This window comes from Papaver somniferum, chromosome 1, assembly GCF_003573695.1.
Source record: "Papaver somniferum cultivar HN1 chromosome 1, ASM357369v1, whole genome shotgun sequence".
Lineage (NCBI taxonomy): Eukaryota > Viridiplantae > Streptophyta > Magnoliopsida > Ranunculales > Papaveraceae > Papaver > Papaver somniferum.
This window is the reverse complement of record NC_039358.1, coordinates 207,283,088-207,297,776: the sequence shown is the minus strand read 5'-3', so window position 1 is coordinate 207,297,776 and position 14,689 is coordinate 207,283,088. Positions and strand designations below refer to the sequence as shown.

The following is a 14,689-nucleotide window of genomic DNA, read 5'->3' as shown; positions in this document are numbered from 1 at the left end:
AAATGTGACAAAAGGGAGAAGGTGATTCTAGAGCAACTTTAAAGCCAATGGAAGCTGCAGTCAGCACAAAAGGGAAGTGCAAATCAGATATCAAGTACCAACTAAATTTGCACATCAAAAGTTGTAACCTTCAAAGTTCAAACGGGTTCAAAAAAAATTCATAGAACCCATGACACTCCTCATTGGTAAGTGGCACCCAAATCACAAACCAAGGAATTAACGAAAGAGATTTTCAAAATTCAAAAGATGAAAAACTTCATTAGACCATGTTCGGGGTTCATTTGATTAAACTTTCAACACCATTAACAGTATATTATTCAGCTACCAACTAATGGCAATATCTTCTCGTTACTTTAATGCTTCAATATCTTCTTGTCATTTCATCTCTACAATTCTCAGCATTATCTTCTTACACTTGGAGAGAGTTCAATTTAGCTTCAATGGCTTTCCTGTGAGATGCAAACAATATTAGTATGAAGAAACAAACAAGATCAGCAAAGCTGGAAAATATCATATCAGAGTTCTTGATGTTGGAAGTGAAGGTATAAAAACTTTACATGTACGCATCTTTAAGCTCTTTGTTTTCCGGATCGAGCGTCAAACCCTTCTCAAAGGCATCTGCTGCTTCATCGTACCTCTGTGACAAAAAAACAATAAAAAGTTGAAAAGGGATATTGTTTATTGCCTATTGAAGTAAGGAAATAGAGGGAAGATACCTACTTCCAGTAGATTGTTTGCGACACCCATCCTATAGTATGCCTTAGGCCATTCAGGTCTTACATGCATGCATAGAGTGGCATAGTAAAGCGCATCGTCTCCTTCATCCAGACGCGCATAACAGGCACTCAAGTTGGACAGTACAGCTGCATCTTTTGGAAAGATGGTGGAGGCCTATTTCCATTACAAAAAAAAGGACAAAATAATTAAAGTAATCGCCATAAGAGGAACAGGATATATATGATCTTGAGTCAGTTCATCAGAAATATCCAGTCATTGCCATAAACACTCAGGATATGCACTGCAATTTGTAATAAACTGATAAATTTGCTCATAAGACTATGATGATACCATGACAAATATTACTTCTATAGGTCCGAACGCTACCGGAATACCAGAACCATATATGTTTAGATGTTAAAATCAATCAAGAACGATATGTGAAAATCGATGTTATTGTCCACACCCTAGACACTCATATGTTTACAAGGATGTGAGAACAGTTCACTGATGAAAAGAAAAGGTTACCTCATATGTTATTGCCAATAGAAGTAATAATACGTCGTGCAAAAGACAAATTAACGAACCCACTTAAACTTATTATAGTATTATATTGGTCAATCTAATAAGTTCATTGCTAATTTACACCAACTGACATGTGCCACAAAGAAAAACATAGAATGGGTTACTAACTCACTTCTTAGTTATGATCCAAGAACATAACATATAAAGGAAAAAAAAAAGAGGTCCAAATTACTCATAGTAGCAGAACTTATAAGCTATATGGATTCTGTTCAATAGCAAGCAAAAGCGCCAAGAATTTCATCAATTGAAACCTACCTCTCTGAACAAATGCAATGCCATAACATACTGTTCTCCCTGGAATGCATCTATTCCTTTTGATTTTGCCTGGTGAAATTGCTCCTTCGCATAAGCTTCCCTCTGCCAAAAATATTCCAAATAGTTGAGGAATTCACATCAATTTTGGAATTTCAACACATTCGAAGTGCTGAATTTGCAGTGAATGCAAGATATGTGAGATGGTAGAAATTAGTATTGGTCCAGTACCATAGCTAAATCAATCAAACATGCTCGCGTGTCTAGTGACAACCAAAGCCAACCGGGAATGCTAACAACTCAAGCTATCCCAGCCTAAGCCTGAGCCTGGCCTGCGATGGAGTGGGCCACACCCTTCGGCTAGCATGTGTGCATGTTGTTATAGTTTAAAGGAATACAAATTCTCCTGTGTGGGACTGTAAATAGTCCAAGCAATACAATATTTCATATTCGACTTCAAACTATATGCAGCCAACTCAAAGAGCGTGAATGGGCTCCATAATGGAGTGAACAAACCTCAAACTCGATAACATGCTCTATTGGTTATTCACTCGATAACATGCTCTATTGGCAAAAATCATAGCAAGACTAGTATGTGGTTCTGCTCCAAAAACGGAACCAGAAAAGCCATTCGCTAAATTATCGTGAAAATAAGGAAACAAAGGAAATTAGACAACCCATCGGCACGTAAGACAAAACTCCTAACCTGCATTTTGTTTGCAGCAGAATTTACATGCCTCATGAGTCCGGTGATGCTCCAATCAGGATAAGTTGGAATCCGAGACGTCACAGGAAAAAGAACTTCGACAATTTTATAATCGCACTTCATAGCGGCAATCTCCAATGGTGTCACCCCTCTCTGCGATGGAAAGCAAAAGCAAAACAGATAAGAAACTGAATGTCATACAACATGACTTTTTATTACTGAAAAAACATGCTACTTATAGTTCTAATGCAATAAGGTTTAAAGCAGTTGGAAAACCTTATAAAGTCTTTTCTTTGTATGCTAGACATGACATAGATATGAAATAGACTACGAACATCAACTGTCAAATAATACCCATACAAGTCATTAGGCTACAAAATTTATGATGAAGTTGTAATGGCAAGCATAATCGTCTGTGTGTGGAGTCATGAAGATAACACACTCTCAGAAGATATTAATATTAGGACAAACATGGAACAAGTAGCAAAGTTCAAGACAGCCGTACATTCGATTTATAATTTGGATCTGCGCCAGCTTCCAGTAAGTGAGTAACTTCTTCTACGCCTCCGTCCAATATTGCTGCAGATATCAGAGGTGTTTCTCCATATGATACAGCATTCGGGTCAGCGCCTGCCTATAATATGCGAATTGGAAGAAGTTATTACACGCTTCAGCACAGGAATGCTATGAAAGGTGCATATAATGGGATGTAATTTACAGACGAACGTGGTTTCGCAAATGCCAAGTTAAAGATTCACAGTTTTTCCAGAACCTACAAGTTATAATTCCCATTATTATGGCCATAAGAATTATATAATGTTATAAGGCTCCATACCGACCTTTAGGTTTTTATTGAGAATTGAGAGCTTGAGTAACGAGAAAATATTAGTATATAAGAAAAATGAAGGATAAAAATTACTAGAAATATAAACAAAACGGAATTGAACAAATCTAGTTGCAATAAACAATGTAAACCAGTTTATTTATACCTGCAGAACTTGACAGAACAAACCAAATAATTAGAAAAGAAAAGAAACTGAGTTGCTAAGATAGGTTTATGGCTCGGCATAAGGTCAAGAGAGAGACTGTCAGTATTTCACCACATTTGGAAGACTAACCAAATCCAAAAGAACCAGTTTGACAAGGCTTTCTAAGTTTCTAGAAGGTCACATAAAAAAGAGCACAACTAATGACAGGCCTCATAGAGTCGAATACCAAAAAAAAGGATTATCCAAAACAAAAGATAAAAAGCAACTGCCACGCCATTTCAGAAAAAGGATTTTGGAAAATTGGTATATTTTTATATCAACTCTAAAACTTAAGATCACCGGTGATACCCAAAATAAATATTAAGCAAATGCTATGATGTAAAGCCGGTTGGATGTTAGCCAAAAGAAGAAAATAGTGAAAATTCTCAACAATATATAAACAGTTAAACTTACTAATGGTAACTGCCTCTTCTGGTTTACGAAGAAACATAAAGCTAAAAAGTGATAGCTTCCAATATATCCCCTAATCGTAGTAAACAAAAAAAATGTGCCACCCGAAAGTTCAGAAATTTCATTACCTGTAATAACAGTCTCATACATTCCCATGACTTGCCATGAGTGGCCGAAATTAGTGGTGTAAGCAAACCCGGACTATTAACTCCATTAGGCTGCATGGTTAAAAGAAAATCAACTAAGTTTGATAACAACTGAATAAGCCGGTACCATAAGCTGCTCTCATTTACCTGATCATTTTTACAAGTAAAAAAATAAAGTAATAAACTGCATATAGTTACAGATAGAGAAGGTTGGTAACTTGGTATGTTTAAATTTTTAAGAGTTGAAGCAGACATTATAAGGACAGGTTAGAATTTCTTCTTGATCGACTACTTTACAGACGAACAACTGTTCAATACCAGCAGAAGAACTCAACTTACATTTGCACCGTGATCTAACAACACTTTAACAGCATCTTGATGACCATGACAAGCGGCATACCAAAGGGCAGTGCCAGACGCAACGCCAGACCTAGTTGCAACATCTACGCGAACACCCTTTGAAAGTAACACGGTTATTATCTTTGTATCACCTGCACATGATACCTCAAAAATATAAGTTCAGACAAACTAAAAAATTTGGTAAGAAGTTTTTTTTTTTTCTTTTTCTTATTTTGTCACTCAGACGTCATAACTCACTTTGCGAAAGTCTAGGCTCTAGGCGGGTCTAGTGAGAAATACACCAAATTGGAGTATTTTGCCATGTTTGGTGAACACTGGAAGGAAGTTCAATTATTTTTACATTGACCTGAGCATCTATATTGCGGTGTAAAGTTGGGACTAGGATATTTTTGAACAACCAAAGTTGGATGGCTCACTAGTCACTAGTACGCCAACCATCAAGGCAGGAAAGGAGGTAATCTAATCCTAGCATGTAGCTATGACTACTAGTAAATTAGAGATCATTTGATATGTGCACTAGTAACCTAATTTACTTGGAGAGGTACATCATACATCCTTCAGTGATTCCTGATAAGTTAAGTTTTTAACGCAGTCAAAACTTTCTCCAATTAGAAAATATTACATGTCCTGTAAAAACGTGTAATTAACATCTATATACAGGTGACATGCTTGTTAAAGCTGGTAAGGTTCAATCTGCAATTTGTCTCCTCTGTGCTAGCAACATACAAACAAATGCTCATCCATTCATTATTTGCAACTTTACTAGAATTCAGATTGCCTTTCTTGAAAATGTGAAAGCTATTATCTGGGAATGGAGTGCATCTAAAGCTAAATCGAGGAAGAAAAGAATCTAGCCTATGCTTCCTTCTGCAATTTGGTGGAACATATGGAGTGAAAGAAATAGTACAGTTTTCTCCAATAGGAGAAGGAATACCAAGCTAGTTATAGTGTCTGTTAAATGCACCATTTTCAGATGGACTCTGCATACTAATCTCTTCGAAGGATTTTCTTAGTCTGCTTAAATTTGTAACTGGGACGCTGTAATGAATTGTCCCTAGTTCTTTGATTCTTTTGTGTTCATCATTTTGTTACCTGTCACTCTTAGTGACTCTTCTTCAATAATATTTTGCCCCTTTAAGTAAATCTTTTTTTATATACAGGTAGACTTGAATATTAAGGTGGGATGACAAGTTTGGACTTAAAGGTAGAAATGAAGACCTAGTATCATACATAAGACTGAAAAATTTATCCAGAATGGAGTACCTGACTTTGCAGCACAATGTAAAGGAGTGCCATTTATACCATCTAGCGCATCAGGGTCGGCACCCTTTTCAAGAAGATATCTAACTGTGTTGAAATGCCCTCCTAAACATGCATGATGTAAGGGTGTTCTTCTACCTGTAAAACAGATATAACAGGGTGACATATCCATTGAATATTTACAGCAGCAAATTACAAACAGTTTAAACGAAAATAAATCTCAAACACCTCAGGTCTTAGCTCTTAATTATATTTCCGACCACTACCCTTCTCTATAGTCAAAAGCATAAGAGCTTAAAACTAAACAATATTTCTTGACGCCTTTAGTTTTGAGGCATTCTTTATAAAAAGACAAAGTGTTTGAGAAAGATTTTTTCTGGGTGGCCACTATGTTGGCAACTGGAAGATGACCCAGCCAATTCTATAATTTAAATTTTAAGGGTAGGCATGCATTTATGATTATAAAAAGCAATTGAAAAATCAATCTAACCCCCAAAACAGAAAATCATTCCTCAAGACGAAATCTCTTACTAGTATTTTAATTTGTTAAAAAGATAGTATGATATAATACCCTTTCCATCTATTAAATCCACATCAAATTTCAAACTCTCAATCAAGTATTTGCAAACTTCTAAAATTTCCTCCTTCAGCAGCAAAATGAAGAGATCCCCCTGAATCTTTATCTTTAACCTTCCCAATCGCTTCTGTTACTCCAATCCCTTCACCTTTAGCAATATTCAAAGCCAACCCTAAAAGGATAAACAAACAAAAATCAAAAAATATATATATATATAAAAAAAAAAGAGAGAAAGAAGATGTATACTGTTTTTCTTACTCTTGAAGAGTTTGAGGTTTCCATTGTAAGCAGCCTTAAGCAACTCAGAATCTAAAATTGGCGAGGGTGCTTCTGCATAGAAAACAAGGAATCAACAGAAATTAAAAATCAAGACGAAGAAGAAAAAGTTAAATAAGGACTTGTAAGAGGATAAAGGAGAAGAAGACTTGATTCCAGATCGTCCTCTGACTTGCCCATAGCTTGTAAAAACGAAAACATAACTAGATCCAGAAATCGAGACAGAGACAGCGAAACCAAAGAAGATAACTAGATTTTCACAGAGGAATAACGAAAACGGGCATCCAGAGCTCTAGATTTTTAGGGTTTTTTCTGGTGGAGTGTCTTCCCAAGAGCAGAGATGAAATTGGGAATAATGGTTTCCAGAGGGTTTTGGAATTTTTATCCTTGGGAAAGTAAAAAGTGCGCGCGGGAAGTGACACTACGACGCAAGTGGGGCAAGTAACTATTACTCACGTCACCATGTCGTTACGATTGCTGGAAATACGGGAGTGGTGTTAATGGTCTTATCTCACCAGCCGTGCTGAAGTAAAGATTGACTAGACGTGCAGAAGAACTGGGGACACCTTAGTGTTATCTTAACCGTCCGTCCGTTCGTCCCGGCTGAAATGGGTCAAGCCAAATCGTGCAGAAAAGATTGAAAATGTGTCAAATTGGAATACCCACGCACGTAATCATCAGTCCATTTTTTTAAAATAAAAACACAAATCATTTAAAATAGAAGGCTATTGGAGCGTCACACTCCAATAAATGGGCTTCACTTGAATTCTTAGTGTCCAAAAAAGTGGTTATGGGTTATCCTAACACCAAAATAAAATGTCTGGATTATCCTTGAACTAAAATAAAAACTTAAAAACCTAATTTTTTCTATTTTAATTCAACAAAAAAAAAACTGATCCTCCTCATCTTTCTTCTCTTCCTCTGCTCCAAGCATCTCAAGAATCACAATTTCAAACTCCACAACAACAACACATGGTGTATGTTAGGTAATAATCGTTCAAACCCATCTTTGTTTACTCTTTTTTGTGCTTAAAATAGGTTAGATTGAATGAAATCAGAGTAAAATTAGGTTTCAGTTATTCATCTGCTCGTGTTACGTCTGGGTTCGGGTCTAGGTTTTTAAACGTAAAATTTGAAATTGAAGAACTTACGTCTAGGTTGAATTCAATCCCACCGTAATATAGGATTTGCATGTAGTCTTACGTCTAGGTTTTGTTTGAATCAAACCCAATGTTGTATTACGTCTAGGTTAGTTTACTAAATTTTCCTTTTGTAAACCTAAACGTAATTTCAATTTTACGGTTTGTATTTCTATAGGATCAACCTGGACGTAATTCTTCTTGTATGTTTTATAGAAGAAGATTCAAATTGGATTACGTCTAGGTTCGTGGTGCAACTTTACCAGATGTAATCTTCTACGTCTAGGTTCGCTAAGTAACTTTTCCAGACGTAACCTCCTACGTCCAGGTTCGCAAAATAAATTTTCCAGACGTAATATACTACGTCTAGGTTCGTGAATTTTTTTCAGATGTATTCTCCCACGTCTGGGTTTTTGAAGTGTTTTTTCCAGACGCTAACCTAACCTAGACGTAAAACAAGTAATAAATACCCATGCAAAAACTATTTACGGCTGGGTTTCGATGACAAATCTAACCTAGACGTAATTCAGGTTTTGTCCTATTGGAAACCAGTTACGGTTTGGAGTTCTTCCAAACCCAGACGTAAAATTGAATTAGTGTTGGCAACGAAGCTCAACCCAACCGTAATTTTCCATGAAAGTCTAAAAATCTCAAACTTTTTACGTACTTAAGCTAGTTTTGAGTGAAATTGAGCCCATGCGAGATAGTTTAGAGGTGTACCTGTTGATTTTCAACCATTGGTTCTTCACTTTGTTGATTTATCTCTTCAATTGGTTGAGATTCATCGTCATTTTGTGTTAAACCCTCTCTACCATCTAACAAAATTCATTTTCTTAATTTAATTATTATCTAATTAAATTAAAATTAACTACATAAGGGTTGTTTGGTCATTACAAAATTATTTGAGATAAGGGATTTTTGATATTACTTGTGGGTGACCCATTTTTGTCTTATTAGATGACGCCCCTCTAATGGAATGTGACGCCCCAATAATAGCCTTCTTAAAATAACTCTCCGAATTAAACTTAAAGGATAAAGATCGTAATGTCATGTTAAAATGTATCTGCATTGTTAGATATGTTATTTTTATGTTCATATTTCAAGACTAGTAAGCTCTGCGTGACCTGGATCAATGATTTCTAGTTTTCGAAGGCTTCTTTACCTTCTCATAATAAATTAAGGAACGGAAAATGGGTTATTTGTCCAAATATTTTTAAAACATGGTTCTAATGGACGAGTAAAAATTAGTATGTGTGAAATGGACACAAAAAGAGTAGCAAGAATGAAACTGGAGTCATCCTGTCTTAAACTTAAAAAAGAACGAGGATGAAACTGGATGCATCCTGATGTAAATTAAAAATAAGAAACAGTATCTGAAAATGAGTAGGATGAAACTGTTTACATCCTGTCTATTTTTATATTCTCGTTCATTTGAATAGTATCAAATTTTACATGTCTTTTTCACCCAAAAATTATCATTACTGGGTTAATTGACCAATTTTGTGATTAAGGAATGTGTACGTCAAAAAAAACTAGGACTCACGCAGCTTGAGATGATAAAGTAGCTCTCCACCCTTGTAATTAGCAATTGGTTAAATGTTGTGATTAAATAAAAGAGATGAATTGGTTCATCAGCGACCTAATAGTCTAATGTATATTGAGACAAAATCACTATTGATCTGATAATATTTTTATTTTATCTGAATCAAATATGTGTGATTACAATCTTTAATCTTAACGAGGGTATAATCAAAAAAGTGATAGTTATACAGTTATTTTGCTTGCCTGATTCCCGCTTGACCCAAAGACGATAAAAGGATTCATGGATACTTGGGATTCGTATTTTAGGAATCATAATCTTAGGAATGTCATTCCTTTCCTATTAACCAAACACGTCATTAGTGAATTCTTGACTCTCTGGTTGTTTTCTTGTAGGAGTTCATCTTGTTTTATGAACTATCATTTGCTTGGTCATGATTCAAAATGTTTAATGTTGCCATGTTCTTACAAAAATAGGAGCTCATTTTGTATATTATTATCATAGATGGGTCTTGTCATGAGTTCATTTATAATTACTTTTTTCCTGTTTCTATGTAGACGAGGATGGGAATAAAGCTAGTAAAAAGACAAATATAAAGTTCAATAGTAGCTTTGCTGCTTTCATTTCACTTGCTAAGAGTATTAGAGACCTGAAAGAAGAAGAAACTTTTAATGTACAACAGATTGCACTGTTCAAAAAGAATCCATTTTGGAATATGATGCATATATTTCTAGTAGATACTATTATCGTGTCAGAGTGGAATAATACAAAGAAAACTTGTCAATTTTTATAGAAAGCACACAAAACAATTCACGGTAAAGAGGGTGTATTTGAATTCACAATCGACGGCACAACACATATCTTAAGATCTTCTCTTTAAGAATTAGCAGTAACGTATGGCATTCCGTGTGTTATCAAAGAAGAAGGAGAAATGGAAGATGCGCATTGTTGGAGTCCAAAAATATAATTGATTACAAACTTAGAAGGTTATATAAAGCACATGAATTCGCTCTACCCAAAAGAAAAAGAAAAAAAATTGAAATAAGAAATACATAATTGAAACCTAAGATCCTTGAGTTGGTTAAATCTAAAATACATAATGAAGATCTTCTTACAATGATAGAACTTTTCTTGTTGTCGACACTTTTTATCACTACTGGTGATGGAGATTTCATCCACAGTAAGTGAAAAGACAAGGTTATCCAAATACACCACAATCTTTTTATTTCAACCTATAAGTCTGATACCAAGTGTGATCATCTATGGAAAAATTTGAGACGACGACAACTTGATGTTCACTTGACAATAGTTACGGTACAAGACCGATTGACTATAGGAAGTCGAGTGATTAGGATTTAACGTACAAGTGTATTTACTTTTAATTATAATAAAACAACTATAATTGCGAAAAGTAAAAGTAAATCACACAACAAGATGTTGTTAACGAGGAAATCGCAAATACAGAAAAATCGCGGGACCTAGTCCAGTTTTCAATACTCTCAAAATTAAGCCGCTACACAAAGTACAATGCAAACTTCGTATAGTTGACACCAAGTAACCTACCCCTAGTTACTGAGTTCTTTCAGTATCCCTGTGTCTACGACCTACCGGTCACGCACGTGAATCCCAAGACCGAAAATCAATTTTGAGTTGCTTTACCGATGTAAATTCTTAAGCACTCAACTCCTTTTGATCGTCTTCCAAACAATAAAGGAATAAATCTGGTTGGTATCTACTCTAATAATCTTTTAAGAAAAAGATATGTTGAGTTATGACAAAGGTTCTTTCGTTTAATCTAATAAACTCCTTTGTCGGATAAGATCAATATGAACTGGTAACATAGATTCAGATTCATAACTATCAGTTTCGGATATTGAAAAATACCACCAAATGATAGTTGCTGATCTAAACGACTTTATGATTAAAAAAATCTAACCTAATTAAGTCGAATCCCAGTCGATCAAGATGTGTGCACAGATCGCGAGATACAATAAAAAATAAGTTATCTAGTTTCCTACCAACGGTACTCGTAGAGCTTCTTGATTCCACAAAAGTCTTTAAACGAGCGGTCATAAGAGATTTCTCATAATTATGGTATTTTCCTCTCCAGATAGACGACTCCACCATAAACAACACAAGTGAAGTTTGCCTGGCTCTTAGGATAGTTTGCAAGAAATGAAAATTCAACTATTTATATACCAAGTTTGTTTGGACAACAAGGAAATTTCAAAACCGAAAATATTCTCAAGATATGCAATAAATACCTAATTTCGGTTTTCTTATTTCCAACTAATATCCAACCAGTAATTCTGAAATCTCTCATTAGAAAATATCTAATATTAGTTTAGCACTTAACTAATATAACTTTCCAAGAGTTATGTTTTGATTTGCTAGAAAATCTGTAATACCCCGATATTCGGCAGCGGTTGGCCGATCGAAATATAAGTAATGATTTTTCCTTCCCTAACACTGAGGCCTGATGGGTTCACTTGAATGATTTGTGGTAAAAACTTCTCAGTTAAGCCTGCTTGGTTGGGAGTAGTCACAGGATGGGTGACCTCTCGAAAAGTTGCTGTTGGATGACCACAGTAGTGTCGTTAAAAATCCCACACTGCTGGATAATCGCAGTGGGTAAGTGGGATGGATAACCGCAATGGGTAAGTGGGAACAATATCGGTGTTAGTTGAGATAAAACTAGGGATGGTTCGCTTGCTCTCGGGTGGGAGAGTATACTAGGCCGTTGAGCTAGATACTGGTCTCACAAGAGGCAGGGAACGTCTACATTATATCGAGGCCTTTTCAGCACAATTGGCTCCAGAGTTGGCAGAAAACTCTGCAGTTAAGCGTGCTCTGGCGGGAGAAATCGGGATGGGTGACCTCCCGGGAAGTTACTTCTGGATTACCGCAGCGATGCCCGTTGAAAATCCCACACTGTCCGATATCCGCAGTGGCTAAGTGGGGACAATATCGGTGGAGAGACGGGTCATTACTGTTAGAGCACTACTCGATCGAACTCGCAAGCGTTGCTATCTTAAGCTTGTTTGTCAAGTTGAGTTGCCAAAACTATAAGTCTTGATTTCTAGTCTACTTATAGCTATGTCTCGGACTAGGATAAAATGTGTAGTTGAGCTTTAGACTTCACGGCGTTCATCGATTGAATACGAAGAACTACTAAGGGAAGCTTTTGGAACTTCATCAACAAAAGGTATGTGGATACTTAAACTCATCTATCACTCAAAAATCTATTTCTACTCTATCTCCTATTTAAGACAAAAGTCGTATAGATATATAGACTTCAATTATACATATTTGATATTTCGAGCCGAGTTTATCTCGCTTACATATTTATCGAAATATGTGTTGGTAAGCTTTCGCTTTAGCCAAGTTCATTTTATATTCTTGACGTAAGTCAAAAGATGATCATGTGAAAATCACCTGGTAACATTTTATATGATTTGTGTGAGACAGTCATTTGATGTAGACTCGGAAAGTTTCGTATTGATCATTCGATCACTTGAAAATTGCTTTGAAGCTAATAGTTTATATGAGACAGCTATTGTCATCTTCTAAGAATGTTTCAATGATTGAAATGGGAGTTTAGAACAATTAACCATGATTGGATATAGCACAGTATGCGTACTTGTATGCTAACTGTTGTAGATATATTCCAAGTCTGGGAACTTAGTATGCATACCCGTATGCGTACTGGTTTAAACAGTTGAAGTCCGGGGAACCTAGTATGCATACCCGTATGTGTACCGGCGTAACAGTTCAAGTCCGGGAATTCAATTGAGGTTGGTCGAGAACGACAGTATGCGTACCCGTTTGCATATTGGCGATCCCAAACCAAGTCCGGCTACTTAGGTATGCGTACCTATTTGCATACTTGAGTGGGTTAAGTTCTAAAATATGTTTGTTCATGAACTAATACATTTATATAATAAGGAATACAATCTTTTGCAAACCATGGCTATAATGTTCATGAATTGATTTGAGTGAATCAAAATCGATTTTGCTTCAATTGTGTCTTGTATACTTCTATGAGAATATAAACAATTGAACAACTCTATAACTAATTTCATTTGAGTCATTTGAACTAGTTGTGATTAAGATGAATAAGGTTGATATGAAAGTGTTCATATGGGTAACTTCGGTTAACTATTGTTGAGGCAACAGAGTGTACACGTTTAGGTACGATTACCCATATCTAAATGAAGTCAATTTTCATTTGTGTGTAACAAGCTAAGTTCGATCTAACAGTTGAAAGATATTAGCTTGAGTCTAATCAAGTTTTCATCTAACGATGAATATTGAATGCTTAGTTACCAAGGTAACATTGATTGCAACACTGATTTGAAAACTATATAAGGGAGAACTCTAGTAACTGGGAAACCTAATCCCCACACCTTCTGTGCGATACTAGTTGCGACTAGAGTCGATTCTCCTTTAACCTAGGTTTTTCCTAAAACTCTTATAGGTTAACGACTTGAAGACTTCATTGTGATTGTGAATCCATACCCAACTATTTTCTATGTAGTTGCGTGTTCTGATCTTACTTTGTTCTATCGTATTGAGTATTATCTTCTCTAAGATTTGCTCGAGATTTATCTCCGATAGGTAAGATTAAAAGTAGTCACAAACATCTTTGTCTCATCATTTGTGATTCCACAATATCTTGTTCCGCTACCATATGGTTAAGATTATTGTGAGGTGATTGATATTTCTAGGTTGTTCTTCGAGAATATAAGTCTGGTATATCAATTGGTTCCTGTGCACCTTGATTTATCAAAAGACGTAACAAAACCTTTTAGGTATTTCTGTGGGAGACAGATTAATCTATTTCAATAGACTTTTCAGTGTGAGACAAATTTGTTTATCAAGTCTTTGACTTTCGATCATAGCAACTCTTAGTTGTGGGTGAAATCATCTAAGGGAATCAATTGCGTAGAGTCTGCTGGGATTCAGAGACGTAAGGAGCGCAACTTTACCTTGATCAGTGTGAGATTGGTTAGGGCTCAACTACATTACAGTCTGAAGTTAACTTGTAGTAAGATAGTATCTGTAGAGGCTTAATACAGTATGATGCTCAAAGATGGACTAGGTCCCGGGGTTTTTCTGCATTTGCGGTTTCCTCGTTAACAAAATTTATGGTGTCTGTGTTATATCACAGGTTGTGCGTAAGTTCAATCAGTTAGTGTATCCGACATTTGGGTTGTTGATTGACACTTGAATATTGGTTTTTGATACCGTCCAAGTTGTTTCTTATATTAATCAGGCTCACGGATTTCAATTGGTTTGATTTGATGATTACATTAAGAAATAGAGATACAACTCTTGGATATACCTTCTTTAAAGATTGAGTCTGACTGTCTAGTTGATTCTCTTGAAAATATATTGGAGTTGGTCCATACAGTTTGCCTAAACGAAATATTGGGTGTGGTTGTTAGACCCCTTGTTTTTTCAATTGGTATCAGAGCAGGCAAACACATTTAAGACCTTGTAAGTCTGTGTTTGTAGCGATCTGTCTATGGACGATAATGTCTCTAAAAAAGCTACACCAGAAATGGATGAAAACAACTCTGAGCGTGTTCTAGAAACAATCGATGAGGTTGAATATCCTGATTTAAAAAAATTCATCATTAATCTTTGTCGAGAGAAACAACGATTGATAAGGAGAATTGATGGTCTTCAT

General features: G+C 35.8%; 2 protein-coding genes across 4 annotated transcripts; both read right to left on the bottom strand.

The window, feature by feature from the left end:
* Positions 1-87: 87 nt before the first annotated feature.
* LOC113314113 (hsp70-Hsp90 organizing protein 3-like) lies at positions 88-6,661 on the bottom strand. 3 transcript variants are annotated; one of them, XM_026562891.1, is made up of 12 exons: positions 6,468-6,661; positions 6,301-6,372; positions 6,037-6,214; positions 5,469-5,603; positions 4,185-4,336; positions 3,828-3,917; positions 2,766-2,894; positions 2,261-2,413; positions 1,558-1,659; positions 721-891; positions 558-637; positions 88-449 (listed from the first exon to the last, which is right to left on the bottom strand). In XM_026562891.1, exons 6-12 carry the CDS (start codon positions 3,843-3,845, stop codon positions 410-412), a joined length of 693 nt encoding a protein of 230 aa, XP_026418676.1. In that variant the 5' UTR covers positions 3,846-3,917; positions 4,185-4,336; positions 5,469-5,603; positions 6,037-6,214; positions 6,301-6,372; positions 6,468-6,661; the 3' UTR covers positions 88-409. The 3 variants fall into 3 exon arrangements, with proteins under 3 accessions (XP_026418676.1, XP_026418682.1, XP_026418667.1); XM_026562897.1 differs by having other exon boundaries at positions 6,301-6,369; XM_026562882.1 differs by having other exon boundaries at positions 6,301-6,661.
* LOC113359063 (ankyrin repeat domain-containing protein 65-like) lies at positions 4,176-6,498 on the bottom strand. The gene is made up of 5 exons (XM_026602757.1): positions 6,495-6,498; positions 6,301-6,372; positions 6,095-6,214; positions 5,469-5,603; positions 4,176-4,336 (listed from the first exon to the last, which is right to left on the bottom strand). Exons 1-5 carry the CDS (start codon positions 6,496-6,498, stop codon positions 4,176-4,178), a joined length of 492 nt encoding a protein of 163 aa, XP_026458542.1.
* Positions 6,662-14,689: the final 8,028 nt, after the last annotated feature.